The sequence below is a fragment of the Varroa destructor genome, unplaced genomic scaffold (assembly GCF_002443255.2).
Source record: "Varroa destructor unplaced genomic scaffold, Vdes_3.0 BEIS01000003.1, whole genome shotgun sequence".
NCBI classification, from domain to species: Eukaryota; Metazoa; Arthropoda; class Arachnida; order Mesostigmata; family Varroidae; genus Varroa; species Varroa destructor.
The window spans coordinates 15,187,670-15,205,823 of NW_019211456.1; the positions used below are offsets into that span (position 1 = coordinate 15,187,670).

Consider the following 18,154-nt stretch of genomic DNA (forward strand, 5'->3'; position numbering starts at 1 on the left):
ATAAATATAATGCTTCTCTTAGACTACTTTAAGAACGACATAAATTAAGGCGCGACGTAGATAGAGCGATTGGTCTGTTTCCAAGATCTCGATCCGTTGTTTTAAACCTTTTCACTGCATACGCAGCGTAAAAAAGAAAGCTCGTTACTGAAGGTCCAAATGTAAGCGATTTGTACGTAATACCCCGCTAGCCTTCAAGTAGCTAAGAACGAGTTAGTGAACTAAAATTAAGTTCAAATAATAATAATCTAAAAGCTATGCAAACATTTCCAGTATTTCAAGCACTGTCATTCTCTAAAAGATAAGCCTGCAATTCTAAAAAACTATATATATATATATGCGTATGTGTGCAAAATAGCAATATGGCTCTTAAGTTGTTCCATAAAGTATTTGGCTTGAACATAAATGAACGTAGGTCTTTCAAAGACGTAAGAAATCATAGCAATTTCCCGACACTACCAATCTTTTCGACCAAGCTCGCTTTAACTCTTAGGTGCTCTCACAGGCAAAATAATGGTTTTGATGGCGCACTGTAGACGTGGTATGTTTGTAGCAGCGCTCTAATTTACAGCACATTTACGAAGGAAGGCAATACGGTAACATTTTTGGCAAAATTTCCATTCCTTGGTTTGTTAGAGTATCGAAAAAATCTCCACAACCACCGAATTTGACCATAGAAAGTACAACTTCTCTGCGCAGTGACCGCCAAACATTTCACACTTTTCCCCGGTAAGCATCTACAGGAAAACACAAAGTTTCTCGATTTATTAAAGTTTACGGCTATGCTGCCCAAACTCAATTACGATATATCTAAGCGATCGGTACTAAAAGACCCGTTAGGTCCTTCCAGCCCTAGGGACACGTTGTGGTCTAGGTCCGAAGCCGGACATAAACAGACTTCGTTTCGTGCCGAAAGCCAGCTGTCTGACTTAACTATGCCATGGTAATACTGGACATAAAACATAGAGGTCGTTTTAGTATGTATTATGTATAAAGAAATGAAACAATAATAGTGATTTGTTAAAAGTCTAACCAAAAAACTGCCGAAGATTAGGTGACTCTGCGGTATAAACATATTAAATGATTTTGCTGCAACATGATGTTCACTCTCTTACTTAACGAATAAATTATATGTATATAGAAAATGTGGTACATTTCCTAAACGTTCTTCAGTTACGTGCTAATAAGACGTATATTATATCTGAGATTTTCAGGAAGCGATGCTATTGAGGGAGAGTACTTGGCTGTCTTAAACATTGGCTTCATCGGTGATTTGCGTTTCCTATCGTTGCAAGACGGGCAAATGGTTGTTGACACGACGGAGTGAAAAATGTTAGAAATTGGCTACAATTATTAGAACGATATAAAGGTGATTATCATTGGAATAATCTGTAATATTAAACAGTGTGGTTCAGCTATCTCTTAGGGGTTTCCACGCCCCCACTAAAGCACTGCTCGTTATTACTAAAAAATAGACACATATTACTTGGATTGTGTATGGTGTCTGGTACTTCAACACTTTATAGCCGCGTCATCAATAGCCGCGACGCCGTCCAGGGTAGGCCTTCTATTTAGTTGTCGCTTTGGTGCCTGAACCTCGCTGAGCACGTGTTACTGAAAATTTAACAGTTCAGTGACATAGGCTGCTTATATCCAAGTAATGAATTTACTTCAAAATTGCTTGCTAGGTGCAGAGAGATTCTCCTCTTATACAAGCTAACTCGATAACGTTACAACGAACAAGTGTGACGTCCTTCAAAATCTTTATTATGCCTTCGAGAATAGAGGCTGCATGTTTAACGCTATACGCCGAAGTAACGCCTTGGAGAATGCTCTTACGACACTCGTACATTGCGTTGTAACAATTACTTGTTTGACGACGTATAAAACTGAAAATATGGTCAGCAGCTACACTCACCTGGCTCGCTGTTAGACTTGAAGACACTTTGTCAGAACACCGACAAAGTGTTAACTATTTTGAAGCCGGGGTTTTTTAAATAATATAATTAAACTAATTAGGCACCATTTTGATCAACTACCTTCTGCCATTGTTTTGATAACACCATAATTCCATCACCGTATGACCGTTGTTGTTGTCTCTGGCCGAAGAACTGTGAGCTGATTTTCCACCCCTTATTGAGGCTAAATTAACAGTATTAAGGCAGTTTTGCAGGGTCCGAAACAGACAGTAGAACATAGTCGGATGGTGGAAGTCTCCCGCTTAACGACAGATGTATCAAAACATTTCATATAAATTCTGTCAATTTTTGCTGGGTAGCTAAAGACACATAGGGTCTGGCATTATCATGACGGAAGACAATGCCCCTTCCGTTCCGGTCGATATTTTCAATGACTTATTGCTAACCTTGTTTGTTTAAATTAATCAATGGACAGAAGCCCATCATGCGCGGTATCTATCCTATCCTACCAAGCACATAACGCGATCTTGCTTGGCGTGGCTGCATGAATTATGGAACACGCTTTTTTTTTTGCGAATTTTTGTCGTAAATCAGCAGTAATCAGCCCTCTTTCTTTCTGAACAATCGGGGAGATTGAAATACGATTGACTAAGTTGTCTTGCGTCGCTTCACCAAATGTTCAATGTCTTTTTACTAACTCACTAAACAATTTTTTCGAATAGTTTAAAACTATTTGGTAGTTAATGTTTAATTTTTGCTCATTTCGATCCTCATAATTTCGTCAACTTCAATCGTAAGTGGTTGACCGTTACAAGGAGCACCTTTCACAACGAAAGCAACAAAAGTATTTTTGAGTCGTTCCTTTCGACATATCTTGGCCCGCACGTTTTTTTTTCTTTATGAGCCTGGACAGCACTTGTGCCTTTATCGTAAGAAATTTGTAAAATATAGTGAATTTTTATATAAATTCGTTCTATATTGAAAGCATTTTATTTTAGGCCTGATTAGAGGCATTTTTAGACCAACGATTTTAGCGCATCTACTATTGTTAGATTTCCGCCTTCTAAGATAGACTTTAAAGCCATCTAGCTAGAAAAAAAACATTTTTTGAAAAATCAATGTGCTTATTAATCTCTTATAATTGCCTATCGATCATTTATAATCGTATGAGGCTAATCCATAAATATGATCACATATATTCGAAGTATTATTACATGAAAATCATACGCGTCCACTAGTTATCTACGTGAACGTATGAATGTACACACTACGAATCAGTCGTCTGCTATGTTATTTGTTTTTACAGTGTTTACCGGCACTCTCCACTGTTTCATATCGGCAATTGTTATTATAACTGGGGCAAGATTTATTTAATCACACATGTTGTATAGTAGGTGTATATAGTCGGGCTTAGCTTTTCTAACGGCAGGTTTTGTTATTTAAGTTACCACACGGGTAACGGCTTTTCATATTCATCTCAATGGTAAGATGTGACATACAATCCAACGGATTCTTCGATAACCTCTTCTTCGATAAGTCTTCTTTCGCCAAGCTGCCTGCCGACTTTAATAATGCTTCATATATACAACATATAATACATATATACAACAACAGCGAAAAGCAAACCGTTAATACTATTCTATATATGAATGCGGCGTAGCGTATGATAGTCATATCGTATAAATAAAGAAGTTCTATGGACTCACCGTTGAGCATGGGTTATATTACTTTCAGCCACGGTAATGTTGGAAAGGTCCCTGTTTAGGGTATTTGAAAATGTCGACTCAGTTAGTAGAGACTTAACGAACAATTTCGAAAGCAATACTTAGCTCTCGTAGCTTTTTCTACTACTGATTGTGGCCGTGAAAGATATATGGTGCTATTATTAAATATCTGCAATAGAAGCTAGTAGTGCATATTTATATACGATCTTACACATTGAAGTAGTTGGTTTTACTAAAAACTAGCTTTTGCAGCTCTAAATTCAATGCATGGAGGAAGTTTTTTGTCGAGTTTTTCCAATGCTTAACTGAAGAAAAAAAAAAACAGAAAAAAAACAAGGAGAGAAATCGAAATAAAATGATATTGTCTCTTGTTGTATTGTATCACCTTTGTTTTCGGTGTAGTTAACGTTCCACGCTACGTTCATTAACATGACACCACTAACTCTGGTAATGACTATTTGTGTGATACGCAGCATAATTAATAATATATTGTTTATCTTTCTTATCTATAATCCAATACGTGGACAGCCGCGGTGGCTGGTAAACGAATGTTTAATTCGTTTATATTGCGTTGCGAATCCTCTGTAGTGGAAGTAAGAGCACGTACTTACTGAAAACGCCACAAAAGCTAGACCTTGAAGACCCCAGATACACTATATTCTTTAGGCCTTATCTGAAGATGATATCCGGGAGGGTACCAGTACAGCCTAAAAACCATGGTCTTCTCGGTGTCCTGATTCTGAAACGCGGATTGCCGAGGGCGGATGGACGCATGTTACTTTGAGCCGTCTGTTTTTCACTGTTGTTGGTGTTCTCAATCTTTGAAGCCTAAATGCTGTTAATGATAAGGCTGCGTGACTTTTTCAAATAATTGACCTTGCACCCCCTAGCAATACCTACTCAGCTAATCTTACCATGCATCATTCAACTCTGCCTGATTACTTACAAAATGAATAAATGTACGTCTTCGAGTCATTAGATTAGGATAGGCTGTGTGCTAGGTAAATACCGTGTTACAGTACATAATCAGGAGCAGATTTCAGCGCATGTACGGTGGTCTGTCTATGACAAATAACGGTCTATTTGTCCTTCTTGACTTCTTTTATATGCAGGAATCCCAAAAGGCACTTCAGTGATATTTCTCAGAGCTTTTTACTGCCATAATGTTCTTGGGGTACAGATTAGCTCAGCAGCCGTATGTTGCAAGGTGAATTATGAACCTATTTAAGTGATTTCTAGTAAATTACTTAAAAGTGCGCGCGTGCTGGCAGTTCAACGCATGGTTGCACGCACCGGCGGAGTCACCTCACTGTTTTTGGCTTCGCGCTATCATGGGACGCTTAGCAATCAGCTATAGATGGCGTTCCCATTAAATGTTTTGTGTCGTTAATAACTAATAAAATTAAATATAAGAATAAAACATATTCAGCCGCCTTTTACCAGCGAAAATAGGTTAATTAAACCGAACTCTTCTCCAAATCTTTATGGCCACTGAGTAGCATTAGAGAGAACTGGCACGAAATATCGTTTTAACCGGATACATCACCCGAACGGAATGGAGTCTTCAAATATGTATATGATTAAGTTGCCTAAAATCGTTCGCTTAGTCCTATACGTTTACAGGATATGAACTATAATATATTACATTATGATAAATACAGTATACTCTTTTACATTTCATACTAGGTATAATACAACTAAGCTAAGTTTTTCCCCTTCTCATTCGACACTAAACTTTAATAAAGTACTTTGACTACTATAATATTACAATATTATATAATATATATATATATATAATGGGGTAGATTTGTTGTTGATTTGTTGAAAAAATTGCATCATGCCTGTTTTAATTAGCCTCATAGAATAACCATAGGGTTAAGGGCAATCCCTCCATTCTTAAAAAATATGTGCTACGAAGATTCAACGCATGATTTCTTTCTATCAAGAAAAAATCTTCGGTATTCAATAATAAGTAATGTAAACGTTTTATAGCGACCATAAGTCCACAATAAAAGTAAACGGGGTTTCGCGAAGAGCAGAGCAGAGAATCGACAGCAAAAACACCATTAAAATTAGGTTGACACAATTAGGGGCGCCGTCGTTGTTCGTATAATAACTGTGCTGTTTGCTCAGACTTGTGGAGACAATGGTCAGGTCTGTCTAATGTTTTACGCCTCGTTGAGCGTAATATTAAATTTTTTGGTTGCTCGTTCGAGAAGTTCTTCCGTGGCCGCGCTGTATCACCTGGCGAGTGGTCGCCGGTGAAATCGCCAGTGCTCGCACGATGCTGGTGGGGGCGGCAGTAGTGGAACAGATGAATGAGTGGTACGAAGTGGACGGGGCAAAATAGCGTGAGCTCATGCGAATGCAGGTAACTACGCTTGAGGGACTCGATGTCTGCTCTTAACACGACAAACTTCATACTTAAGGAGTGAAAAAAAGAAATCACTGATTTGACAAAGATTGATTTTCAGATTGGTTCGTTTGGTGAAACTGTTATCGAAACAAGCAAGAAATTAGGGAGAGGCCAAGGGGGACAGAGAGAGAGAGAGAGAGAGAGAGAAAGAAATGAAGGCGGACGAACCATAAATGGTTCGTCCGCCTTCATTTCGACGATAGACGATGCTGCGTTTTAGGTAAACAAAAAAACGATCAAACGGAGGAAACAACTCAGCTGTGCCGGTGCCGTCTCTTTTGCACCGAAACAATAAAGGAAAAATAAGAACAAGCAAATTTAGAATAGCCATGCTGGTATTTACACTGTGAACTTGACTTAAGATTGATTATTACATTACACGTTAAAATTAAGTTATAGATCGTTGAAAGTGGACGCAGCGCCGACCAAATATTATCTGGTGTATTATATGCAAGTATAGTCTACTTGTTGATCGAAAGTTACGCAACTTTTCCATGCAATTTTTTTCTTTTTCAATATAGGCATTGTACAGTGTATTTCAAATCACAAGAAAACACGAAAAATTACTTAAAATTAATTAAAGCGCGTTACACTTTTGTTAAACCTAATCAACTCTTCAAGGTTTTGATCCTACAGCGACTTCCGAACTCTAGCTGCTGTGAATATTTTATCGTTCTTGTATTGTGAAATATTTGACATCATGTAGGTAAAAATTTAAAGAGGAAATAACATTAAAAAAAAAATGTAAAAAATATCTAGTTTAGACTCAAATTGGGCGGTACAATTTTCCAAAAGTTCTATAGATAGCCGAGATTAATTATCCTATTCTTGCATTATAATTTGAACCCCACTAGAGCGTAGTTTTATGCATAGCGTTTTTATTAGTAATTCAAACTGCGTGCTCCATGATGGAAAGATAAATACATATGTTGCGCTTCACTTATGGACATAATTATTTAACCAACTCTTTAGGGAAATTTTAGCCTTTCTTTTTTCTACCAAAAAAACTGTGTCTGTTTAAATCTATTACTGCATGTTAACGATATTTACAGAAAAGACAACTTTATACCAATTTAAGTATTTGAATTACGCCATATTAGTACGATCCATGAGTTAGACGCATTTTGCAGAATCTTGAACTCTTTGCTTTCCGTTTTTAGAAAAATTAGTTTATTATACACATAATAATAATCGTATGATGTTTACTTAAGCTAACAAAAGGTTTACGTGATGGCCGGCGGAGTAATAGTAACGATGCAGAGGTGTAAGTATTATGGTACAATTAGTATGTAGAGTGAACGTAAGAGTGAACGCCTTAAAAGCAGTTTCGACAATATCCACTTGGTTTCCGGTAGGGTATTTGATAGAGAAAAGCATTGGATGTTATTAGCTACACTGGAGAAAATAATCAGTCATGCCCTGGGGTTCCAAGAGCTCTTCTCCGTTGTATTTCTATTCAAAATATCTTACTGTAGATTTCTGTGTTTCACATAAAGTTTACCTAAGGCTATGACACAACAGATTAAAAAACTCCTGCTGTTAACGATCGATGAAGTTTCAAGGCTATTTTGTGAGAACGAGATGCTCATGTCAGTTCTAGAATGAACCGTTTCTAGATCTGTATTTTTTTTGTAGCCCTCGTAGTGGGTCATATTTTAAATCTTTGGAAAGGATAAGTAACCGACCTCTTTTAAGAGCACCCGCTCACCTTCGTTCACTACGCAACCTCGTGATTTAATTTGTATCGCTTAGAACCAATTTTTTAAGTGGCTTTATTAGTCATGCAAGGGCGATCCCATAGACTTAATTTTTTTTAATTGGAAAATAAAAACGATTTGAAATTGAATTAAGAGAATAGTAGTCATTCAGCATTCAATTACTGGTCGCGTTAATTACCGCCCTAATAATCTCATGTAGTTAAGTCCGCGTGTGATATATTCTCTGTTATCAGTTTTACGTTCTAGGGGGTATGGTAAAATACTTATATGCCGATAGTACTTATTTTTAAGCTCTAGGCCAAATGCCAGCCCAAAAAATAGTTTCAACAAATAGCGATTTTTTCAAAAGTCTTCAATCAGCACATACTTGCAACCTTTGGAAACGAGATCCCTTTAATATATTATGTGATAATTATTATTTAACATATAATATAATTTGATTAATTTACAGTGCTGATTACAAGTTGTGTCCTCACTGCACAAATCGCTATGCGAGCAACTACAACTTTCTAGAGTTAATTAGAATATATCTTTAGGCAAAGTCTGGTATCGGCAAATTCGGTAGCTTGTGTAACGATCACTAAAATAACTAGCCCAACGGGTATAAACGTAGAGGAAGAAACAAGTTTAAGCATTCGGATAGAGAAACAGCGAGAAGAGCGGACATGCGCAGTGCCTGTATTATACAAAAGTGATTTGGTCATTGTATGCATTGCTGGTGTACGGTTTATTTATTTCGGGCAAGGTGAAAGCTATCCTTGTATTGTAGTTGTACGAGAAACACGTGTCATTTTTTCAACTTTATAACACACCTAAAGGATGAATTCGATCGAACTGAGCGTATAAGACCTCACAAACGAAATCGTGATGTTAAATTGCAACAATAGAAAATTGAATAATGGAATATAAACGTGGCTCCAGATCGAAATTGCTTTGCTACTGGTGATGTTCTTCACGTTAGACCTATCGATAAGCAAAATCTCGTTTAGTGTGCTTATTTTTCACTCATTTTGAATTATACTGCTATTCTATCTCCCGGCCGTATAACACACGCTCGCAATGACAATAGGCCACTAATTTCATAAGTTCGCCATTACTGGGAGCTCACCGCTTTTATACGTTTACCTTTGCCAATTCGTTCGAGTCCTGAAAATGTCATCGGTAATTTTCTTTTACATCCTTTTTCAAAAGAGATCATTCTCTCACACAATGTCTTGCTGGCAGTTTGGTCGTGTTGCGTAATAACACTTATATGTGTTATTTCGAATCTGATCCTAGAGTCGATTCGGAGCTAACCTTCCAGGTCGGCTCATTCTCATTTAAGGACACGATAACATTTTCTCGCCTAGGAAATTTCAAACGTTTTGCCAGCAGCAGATCAGTAGATCCTTCAGCGCTGGCGCCCCTGTGCTGTCGTAGATAGAAAATTTCTACTCAACAACGCAGGAAAAGGAACGTCGTGTTAATCTATTTGCACGAAGTAATTACCCTTGGGTCAGCAGTGACTCCGTTGCCATACACCCAACATTTTCTAGCAAGGAAGCGATCTAGAAATCCGACGAAGCGGAGTGCAATTAGTGCAGGTCATCGACGTCACTTGGCATTATTCTCTGCTGCGCGGCGCTAATTTATACGGTGAAAGCACCATGTGGCAATCCACGTCCATCTGGGTCGTATGGGGTGTTCAAAGTGGACGCTAGTCAGATGAATGACTATGATGATACGGGAAACTGGGGAGTTTGGCTTGCTTAAATTTTAGTATTCATCTCAGTATAGAGAGAGGATAGCAAGGACGCTAGATTTAGTAATCTAGGTCGAAAAATATATCAGTTTGAAAAGACAGATAATACGCAGATTTACCAGTTCCTTGTGCGCTTAACCCATCCTGGCATTCTTAGTATGCACCCTTCCGCCAGTAGATCTAGGTTCGAGATTGCTTTTGCCTCCTACTTCCAATGTAAATAAAAAATTTCAAATCAACTCTCCGACCTTTACGTGTGCTCTTCAGTATAGAAGAATAACACTTCAACCTTGCTTGCTAAAAGGATATTACTTAAGTTTTACAACTCTCCAGAATAGACTAACTTAAAAATTGTAGAAACGATTCGCGCGTGAGTAAAGGAGGTTTCCTGCCTTCGGTTTTGCATCAAATGTTAATCAAAATAACGTTCTGCACTCGCCTTGTCTCATCTTTATAGGGTTGGCTGGGTGCATATGTTAGTTGGGGGTATTCTAGATAACTGTATCAAATATAGCTGTATTTCGATATAATAAGTATATGAGATTATCAAGACGGGTCACGTGGACATTGACTAGGTGTGCTTACTAGATGCAATCGCAGAAGTCAACAGGCTTCATTATCACTCCAACGAATGTGGAGGCAACAGGTTTAGGCCCTTCTCAAGCAAGGGCCCTAGTTTCATAGTGTGATTAGAAATACGCGCTACCGCTATTTACATCGGATTAGTTCAAGCTGTTCGATGCGAAAATAGCCAGTGTTGGCAGCTAAATATATTGGCGGAAGGTGGGTGTTAGATCTCACAGTGTCAACCTAATGTTTCTAGTTTAACACCATTGTTAAGCGGTGCTTCAGTCGACTTGTCCCCAGCATTTAACGACGTCATGTAATGTCAGAAGATAGGAAACGTGCCGGGTCTGTGTTCAACCGTGATAGCTTGATCGATAATTGCGATTGAGATCGAGGTTCGAATCCGGACATGGACACGCTTGCTTTCCCGCTGGATCCAGCTTTAAATGATAAAATGACTAAGAACAATACAACTCGAATCATCGAGGGTTCGTTATTAGTACCTAATCAACATCGTGTGTCGCCCGGGGCCGCGTGCGATCCCGTACTATTTTTAGCGGTTCATTTTACATGGAAGTTTGTAACATGGTATTCCTTATTACTTCCGTATGAGTGGTAAAATAATACCAAACATGGGTGAAATTAGCTCTAAAGAACAAATAAGGTGCTTATCGGCGATGTAGGTGTTGTGTCGTCGAAAAAGCAAATTTTTTAATCCTACTGGCAAACGCAAACTGCCAGAGGCCCTATTTAGAACGAGAGATTGTCAGCTTGGTAAACGAGAGAGAAGTTAGTTGAACATCTTTGCAGTAGAATTACCAACATTGGACGGGGACATTTAGCTTTTGCTGTACACGATTTTGGGTCGTTATGGTAAAGTATACGAGGCACTTGTAAATGTGGCGTGCGATTACCAGGACTAGATAGAAGTTGCGCTATCGTAAGTTAAACGACTATTGTAGTTGTATCAATCTCCGTTTAACATTCATCACGCCACAACCTAATTAACAGATGATAGCCATTTAAGAGAAAAGTACCGAAACTTACCGCAAATCTTGGAAGGCCCAAGAAAAACAATTCGTACGTTTTGAGCAAGGGATATTTTTGGTTGATTGAAAGCTTCATCCGCTTTTCTGACGGCCTACTAGGCCATATTCCAATACCTGATTGCACACCTCAACATCGAGGCGAAAAGTTCGGGAAGAAAAGATTCAAAATCCGATCACTTCATCGGTAAAAAATAAATCAAGTAACTTTGGAAGTTATGCGTCGACCAACCAATGTCAACACCGGCCAAAAAGGTCACAACAACAGTAAATGAATTCAGTGAATCATCATATACTAAACATTCTATCAGGATTTTCCGTCGAAGCTGCCCGTGTAAAGCGAGCAATTTGTATAAGCAGACAATTATCAGAGAATCATGAAACAAAACTATGTTGAATAATGGGTACACGTAATAACTTTGGTAACAATTACGTCGATTATTCTGGCGTGTTATGTGGCAACAAACGAACAGATACGCATAAATGAAACTAATGTGTGTTGAGAATACTAGTTTAAATGATAGGAATTGCAATAAAAAAGACAGTAGCAAGATTAGATATCCATTATGACGGACGGTTTTCACTCAGGTTGCCAGCTACGACAAGCGAGTGATTTGGAAGGTTTTATTGGACACTTGTCCGCAATGTTTATTCGTTTATTTCTTCTTCGTGAAACGGCTGTTGAATCCATCATTGACTACGTGTTCAACGAACACGACTGTTCAAAGTTCGGAAGACGCTAGGAAGTTCCGGAAATAACTTCAGGTGAATAGCATCACTGAGACATGGCCTTTGGAACAAATCACTGCTCATATCGAAGACGACTCGGCTCAACTTCACACGTTGGCTGGAATGAGTTGCATGTCTTCTTTCCGTGTCGATACGAACAGTAATGAGGCAATAGGAAAATGTCCACTGGATGACTCTTCTATAGTGGTGACAGACATTTCGGATCGACAAAGGTACCAGATATCGTTTCGCCATTATAACTGCCAATGGTTCCCTGCCTAATGCCCAGGCTAAACAGCGATTCCAAGTGAAAATCGGCTTTCTCTAGAGCGCCGAGATTATAGGTATATACTCGATCAAAAAGGGAGTTACACATTTCCGCAGATTTAAACATCTTCTTCACGGAGCTAATTTTCGTACTACTATCAGACCGTTATGTGGTGAGTTTCCCTCTCAGAGAAAGCATAAAATTATCCAGGAGGTAACTAGAAGATCGCAAAACAATATGTTAAAACAATATCTTTCCATTACTGATGAAAACCAAAAAAATCAAATACTGTTTCCAATCTGAGGATCCGCACTCTTACGAACGTAAACATGAAGCATGACGACAAATCTCTGAGTGTCGCGCGACCATTTCTTTCACAAAGGGTCAGTATATGGTGTTTCCTCCGGGGTAAAGGTGTCGTTATGGCCTTTTTCTTTGATCACGACTTTGTCAATGACGAGTTTTATCGAAACCTGTTGCAAGCCTTTCTGTAGACTACAAAAGCCAAAGCCCATTGAGCAAATGCCTTCCTCACCATGCTATAAAAGAGAACGCCGCTTACCTCTGTAGATTTTGTTGAGCAAATTATCTGTAAGGAAAACAGCGTGTCAAATGGGAAGAGTTATATCGATTTATTCGTGTACTTCAGTGGCAAAGGCTATCCATTTAGGGCTAGCGTCACCGTCACTGGCATTAACCAGATTTGGAAGTAACCAAAGTCATTTTTGAGAATACGTTTTCTCGGATGTTTGAGCTATAACCATCAGTCAATCTGACTTCCGAAATGCTGAAGTGAGATTCCGATGTTCTGCGATGATTTATGCCAAAAGATGACCTCATTAACGATACATCTTTAATAAATTTTGGAACCGGTTTTTGCAATATTTGCGTTTCGCTCATCTACGAAAGGTTGCAGAAAGTGTCTTTTTAAAAGATAATTTGGGCAGTCTGATTACTCATCGATTTCCTCTTGAGATTTTTGAAGTCCGTCATATCTGCGTAAGTTGGCTACGGATCAGATCACGAGAAATATACTCGTCAGTGAATATGAAAGTGCAATGATTTTCTAGACACTTCTTTATTGACGTGAAAGTCATTAGTGCTCGTAAAGATAGTGCTCGTTATGGTATCTGTGAGTGATTCAATTTGGACTAACAGCATCTCTGCTTGATTGTATGGTCGACATAGGCACTTAATTCATGTATGCTTGACATTATCAAGCTCAGTTTAGTGTTGCCCGCACTGATAAATCTACTCTCTCGTGTATTCATGATTCTGACACAAGAAAGATTCGTCAAAACTTTATGCTACTTTCGATACATGTAAAATATACCGAAATGAGACGCGGCTAACATAGGTTGCTAACTTCATTACGCTTTGTAGCGTTAATCGTATAATAGGGAAAGGTTCAACTTAGAATCGCTTTAGAGTTAACAACATTGCTGGCTCAAATCGGCCATTGCGACCAATAATATTAATGATAATTCACTATCGCATGCACGCTTTGAAGCGTCTGCCAAAAGTTTTTAGGGACTGAGCTAATGCTTACATTTATATAACCTGTACTTAATAGTCTTACCCAGTGAGTTGAATAAGTTAAGTAACTTTGGCTAACTAAATAACTGAGCTAAGTAGCTACGCAATCTCTTATACACTGCATAGACTAGATCAGTCAGTCAACTTTTTCTTCAGCTAGACTTTTTTTTTGCTTTTTAATTAAATATCGACTTGCAAAGGTGGGCACTTCAAAAATTTTTATTCAAAAAATGTTTGTCCGCTGTCATATGTATATATATATATATATATATACTCGGACCGCCGGATAATCAATTGAGAAACTGCAAAGTAATTCCGAATTAAGTCTATATGTCTTTAACGAAATACACCTCCCGAGTTTTAGCTCTAGCACCTAAGCAATGGATGATGACTGGGTGAATCACTATAAAGGAAATCACTGACATTGTTTGGTATCTCGGCAAATCCAAATCTTGGCAACTTGGCTGGTCTTCGTTACACAGGTAGCTTTAATCGTATTACGTAACAATAGACGTAGAAATTGAATTTCAGATAAAACCATAGTTTTCACACAACATTATCATCACTTACAGGAATACTGTTGCATAGCTAAAGTTAGTTAACTTTTTTTTTAATTTTACTGGCTTAATCTTTCGTTACAGACCGATTCATGTAAAACGTTTGTGGGACATGAACAGTTCTCGAGAGAAAGTCAGCCAGTACTTAGAATCCAATTGTTATAATATATATATAATATTAATCCATCTAATACCTGTTGACTTATGTGTGTAAACATACTATATTCCATTCAACTAAGGATTCCATGCACGAATCTTTATTTTTGGCGCGCGAATTTGAAAACTTCACTCGGGACCTTATTCGTACACGATCTGGTTCAACAATCACGTTCTGTAACAAAGAACACAATTTAACCAAAGCAAATATATTGTTTTGAAATAGCTCTAAATCACAAAAATATTTAGGCTAGTAGTAAGGATTTAAATAAATAGTAATATTTTTTATTCGTTAGGGATATGCAAAAGAACATGCGAGAAGGCTTAAAGTCACGTTAAGGTGCTCCATGGATAGCCATTGCCAGTGCACGACGAATATTTTTCTTTAAAAATTAGTAAGGTGCACAAGGCGTTCTAAATAATGGTACCGATGAACGAATATCAAAAAAATTAATTCTGATCCGAAGAGTATCAACATCGATTTGGACTTGGTGGGTCACACTTATAGACAACCAGGATCATTTAAACTTTTTTTTTATTATGAGCATGTTAAACGATGTATTAATACAATGAACTACGCTTAATACTATGATTTTACGATTAAAAAGACACTGAATACAACAGAATTATGTATGGCTTGAATCGGCCAAAACAAAGGGGGCCTTTTGTGCCATTATAAAGTGAGTACCAAATGCAGACAATTTCGTAACGAGAAGCATTTAGAACTCGATAGATTTAGGTTTTACATGAGAGAGCTGAAAAGGAATAACCCAAAAAGATGGCACAATCTATACATTTACTGATTTAGTTACGACTTTATAAGCAACTAATTTTTAACTTGAATCTTAATATCTATCATAGAAATACCAGATTGTGGAGACGACGTATTAGGGCGTTGTATTTGTTTCTGTTGTCTACTAAGAGAAAATTCTGTTGGCATTTCAAAAATATTGTCAAATAGTAGTGAAGAAATGGATTACGGATCTGTGACTCTTTACGAGGTTTTTGGTAAAAAGTTGTTTCAGCGGACCAAATTTAATGATTAAGGTATTTGACGCAACTGGAGGTCATAGATTGTGTCCTATGAAGAAAACGGTGGACAGATAATAGTCTGTTCAACTGAACTATCAAATGCGCTGACTTTTCATGATCGTGCTATGGCTTTTTGATGTACATTTTCCCGTTTGGCAATGAAGACTCTAGGCTTCGAAGATGCAATTGACCTTGTTGATAACAAGAGTTAGCTTCTCTTCATATTCCTACTACTGAATTGTTAATATGATTCTGTAGCCAGACAACTAGAGAGACGACACAATTAAGTAGAAACTGTTGCAAGCCGATGCTTTTAGATCCATTCAGCTTCACTAGCACAGTAACAACCCATATGGTATCACTCTTTCTACTAACTCGACAACTACCAATAATAACAGCATTAACTTTAAAAATGATTCTGTACCTCTGCGTACAGCACATGAACAAATATGGCTATATCCAACACATTACAAGCCTGCGAACAGACATTGAAATATATGCATTATGTACTAATTAGAGTGCCCATTATCATCGAAATAATTACGAATATTTAATTTTTTTTTCAAGGTAAAACTATATTTTTATTCATACTGAAGTATTTATTCAACTTCCAAATATTTTTGTACCGTATTCCCTTTAGAGCTGATCTTCATTCTCTCCAAGTCCGTAACCATGGCTGGCTAGATAAACTCATCGTTTTAGTAATAGTTCTTGAAAGCAAGTTATGGATAATGTATATTAAATAATGACTTTACGTCATTTTTTCGGATAGATATTTTTATGAGGTTATCTGAAGATTTAGTTTATTCAAGAAGAGCATTTAGTTTCGATAAAAAAAAACACTTTTTCCTGGTATCGACCCAACAAACTGAAAAGCGATCGAAATTGCTGTAATACAAAAAAGGCCCATGACGGAGTAGCAACGATGAACCATAGGAATGGTATACAAATGAAGTACTATATTCGATAAATTGCTCTATTTTAGGATGAAGCTATTGCCGGATATCTGTAGACTAATTCAGCTTTATTTAATTTGGCAACACTGAAAAGGGCTTCCGTCGCCATGAGGAGCCAGCTAATTATCTATGTTGGCTTCTTTTTTAGTTTGAATTTATTGTCTCTCGTGTCTAACTCATACTTTTTTTAAAACAACCTACAAACGCCTTTGCTATATACACGAAACGTTATATGTACTACAAAATTACAATCTAAAAAAAAAGTAGTGCACAGTGGAGGTTCACTAACTTGCACAAAGTAGTTGCATTTAATTCTGAAGTTTCTTTATTTGATGCGTGTATTTCTCTTATTCTTGCACTGAAAAACAGAAGAACATGTAAACCTTAAACTATGTATATCGTAAGTAGCTTTGTTCGTGTTCGGCGTCTAAATACCCATTAAAATGTGTACGCTAATGCTTACGGAAATTATCATATTGCAAGCTGAAACGGTGAGATCTTTATTTTCTGATTTCTGAATGAAGAACACTCTGATTGTACCTAGGTTCATTTACTAATCATTAATCGTTGTTTTTCTAATAAATGTGTCTATTTCTCGTTAACGTGCTCATTGCTCTCTTACTGGCAGAAGTCGTAACAATTGGAAAAAAGCTGTTTGCACAGAATGTGTTTATGTATGAACTATTCTTACTTTCTTGTTTCTCGTGCTGCTACGCTGCCAAAGGGTAGATGATCGTTTCTAGACTGTCAATATTTTGTAGATAAGAAAAGTTCAGTGTCTTTTCCCGTTGTGGTATAACTTCAGAATAGTTAGAGGCAGCAGAAATACTATCATAAGTATGAGGTAAACGCTTTTTACTATCTTATGGCAACACCGTAGATAGAATGGCTGGCTTATATTAGCCAAAAAGCAATTGCTATCGATTTATGCTTAGCCGACTTAATCTAACTTAGATCAAGAAAAATCTGAAATTTTATTGCCTATAGTTAATACGAACCTTATTGGTTGATCGGAAAGTACAATGAGGAAAACCGACTCAGAAAAAACAGATCGCTTGTTGCCGACGGCTATTCACTACTTCCGGCGTTTCAACAGACATTGATCGTTGTCCAATGAGAGAGTAGGTAAATGAAAACATTGCAAGTTGCACGAACCCTAATGCCAGCTTGCATACGGGACAGTCAAGTGAACGTAGGCCGAAGTCTGATACTGCACGTAAAGCCGACTGACGAACCATATCCAAAAGTTGTATACTTCTGCGGTTATTCAAAGAGGCCAAATACAGAGCAAAGCATGCACATGGACAGCTATGAGGTACATGATAAACAAGTAAAGCCATACGCACTGAGTGTTCAGAAGCAAAAGGAGATAAGAAGTCTTTATTTTCCATACATATAAAACATTGATTACACTCTAGTCGACCTGAACTCTATCAAAACCCGTATAGAGCGCTTTTATACTTTCTATTATGGTCAATTTAAGTTGGAACGTTTCTGGCGGTGCGGGAAAGTCACCCTGCAATGATCAACCGAACGCGATGTTGATTCGTCCTAAAATCGGAATCGAATTGATACCAGCTCGATACCTTTGCTACGAGATCAGGATCGACAGGATTAGAGTTTTCGGTTTTCCAATCAATAAATACCTGGAGAAATGATGGAGCATTCCGGAATGAGGTATGAGTACAGAAGATTTCTTCTGCTCGTCTAGTACTCGGCGAATAATAAGAGTAAATACCAGATTTCTCTACATAAGTGTAGTTCTACTTTGTCCATTTATCTAGGCCAA

At 37.7% G+C, this 18,154-nt stretch overlaps 1 protein-coding gene and 1 long non-coding RNA gene across 2 annotated transcripts in view; one reads left to right on the plus strand and one right to left on the minus strand.

The window, feature by feature from the left end:
• Window positions 1–3,939, plus strand: part of LOC111247248 (netrin-1-like) — a 95,555-nt gene extending 91,616 nt beyond the window's left edge. The window contains exons 6-7 of the mRNA XM_086983747.1: window positions 1,215–1,369; window positions 3,364–3,939. Coding sequence (XP_086839873.1) covers window positions 1,215–1,327 — 113 coding nt within the window. The 3' untranslated portion in view covers window positions 1,328–1,369; window positions 3,364–3,939. The remainder of the gene's footprint in view (window positions 1–1,214; window positions 1,370–3,363) is intronic.
• An 8,797-nt stretch (window positions 3,940–12,736) lies between these two features.
• Window positions 12,737–17,604, minus strand: LOC147756571 (uncharacterized). Its single transcript, XR_015324733.1, has 3 exons — window positions 17,364–17,604; window positions 16,655–16,723; window positions 12,737–14,552 (listed from the first exon to the last, which is right to left on the minus strand). It is a non-coding gene; the product is annotated as an uncharacterized LOC147756571 (long non-coding RNA).
• Window positions 17,605–18,154: the final 550 nt, after the last annotated feature.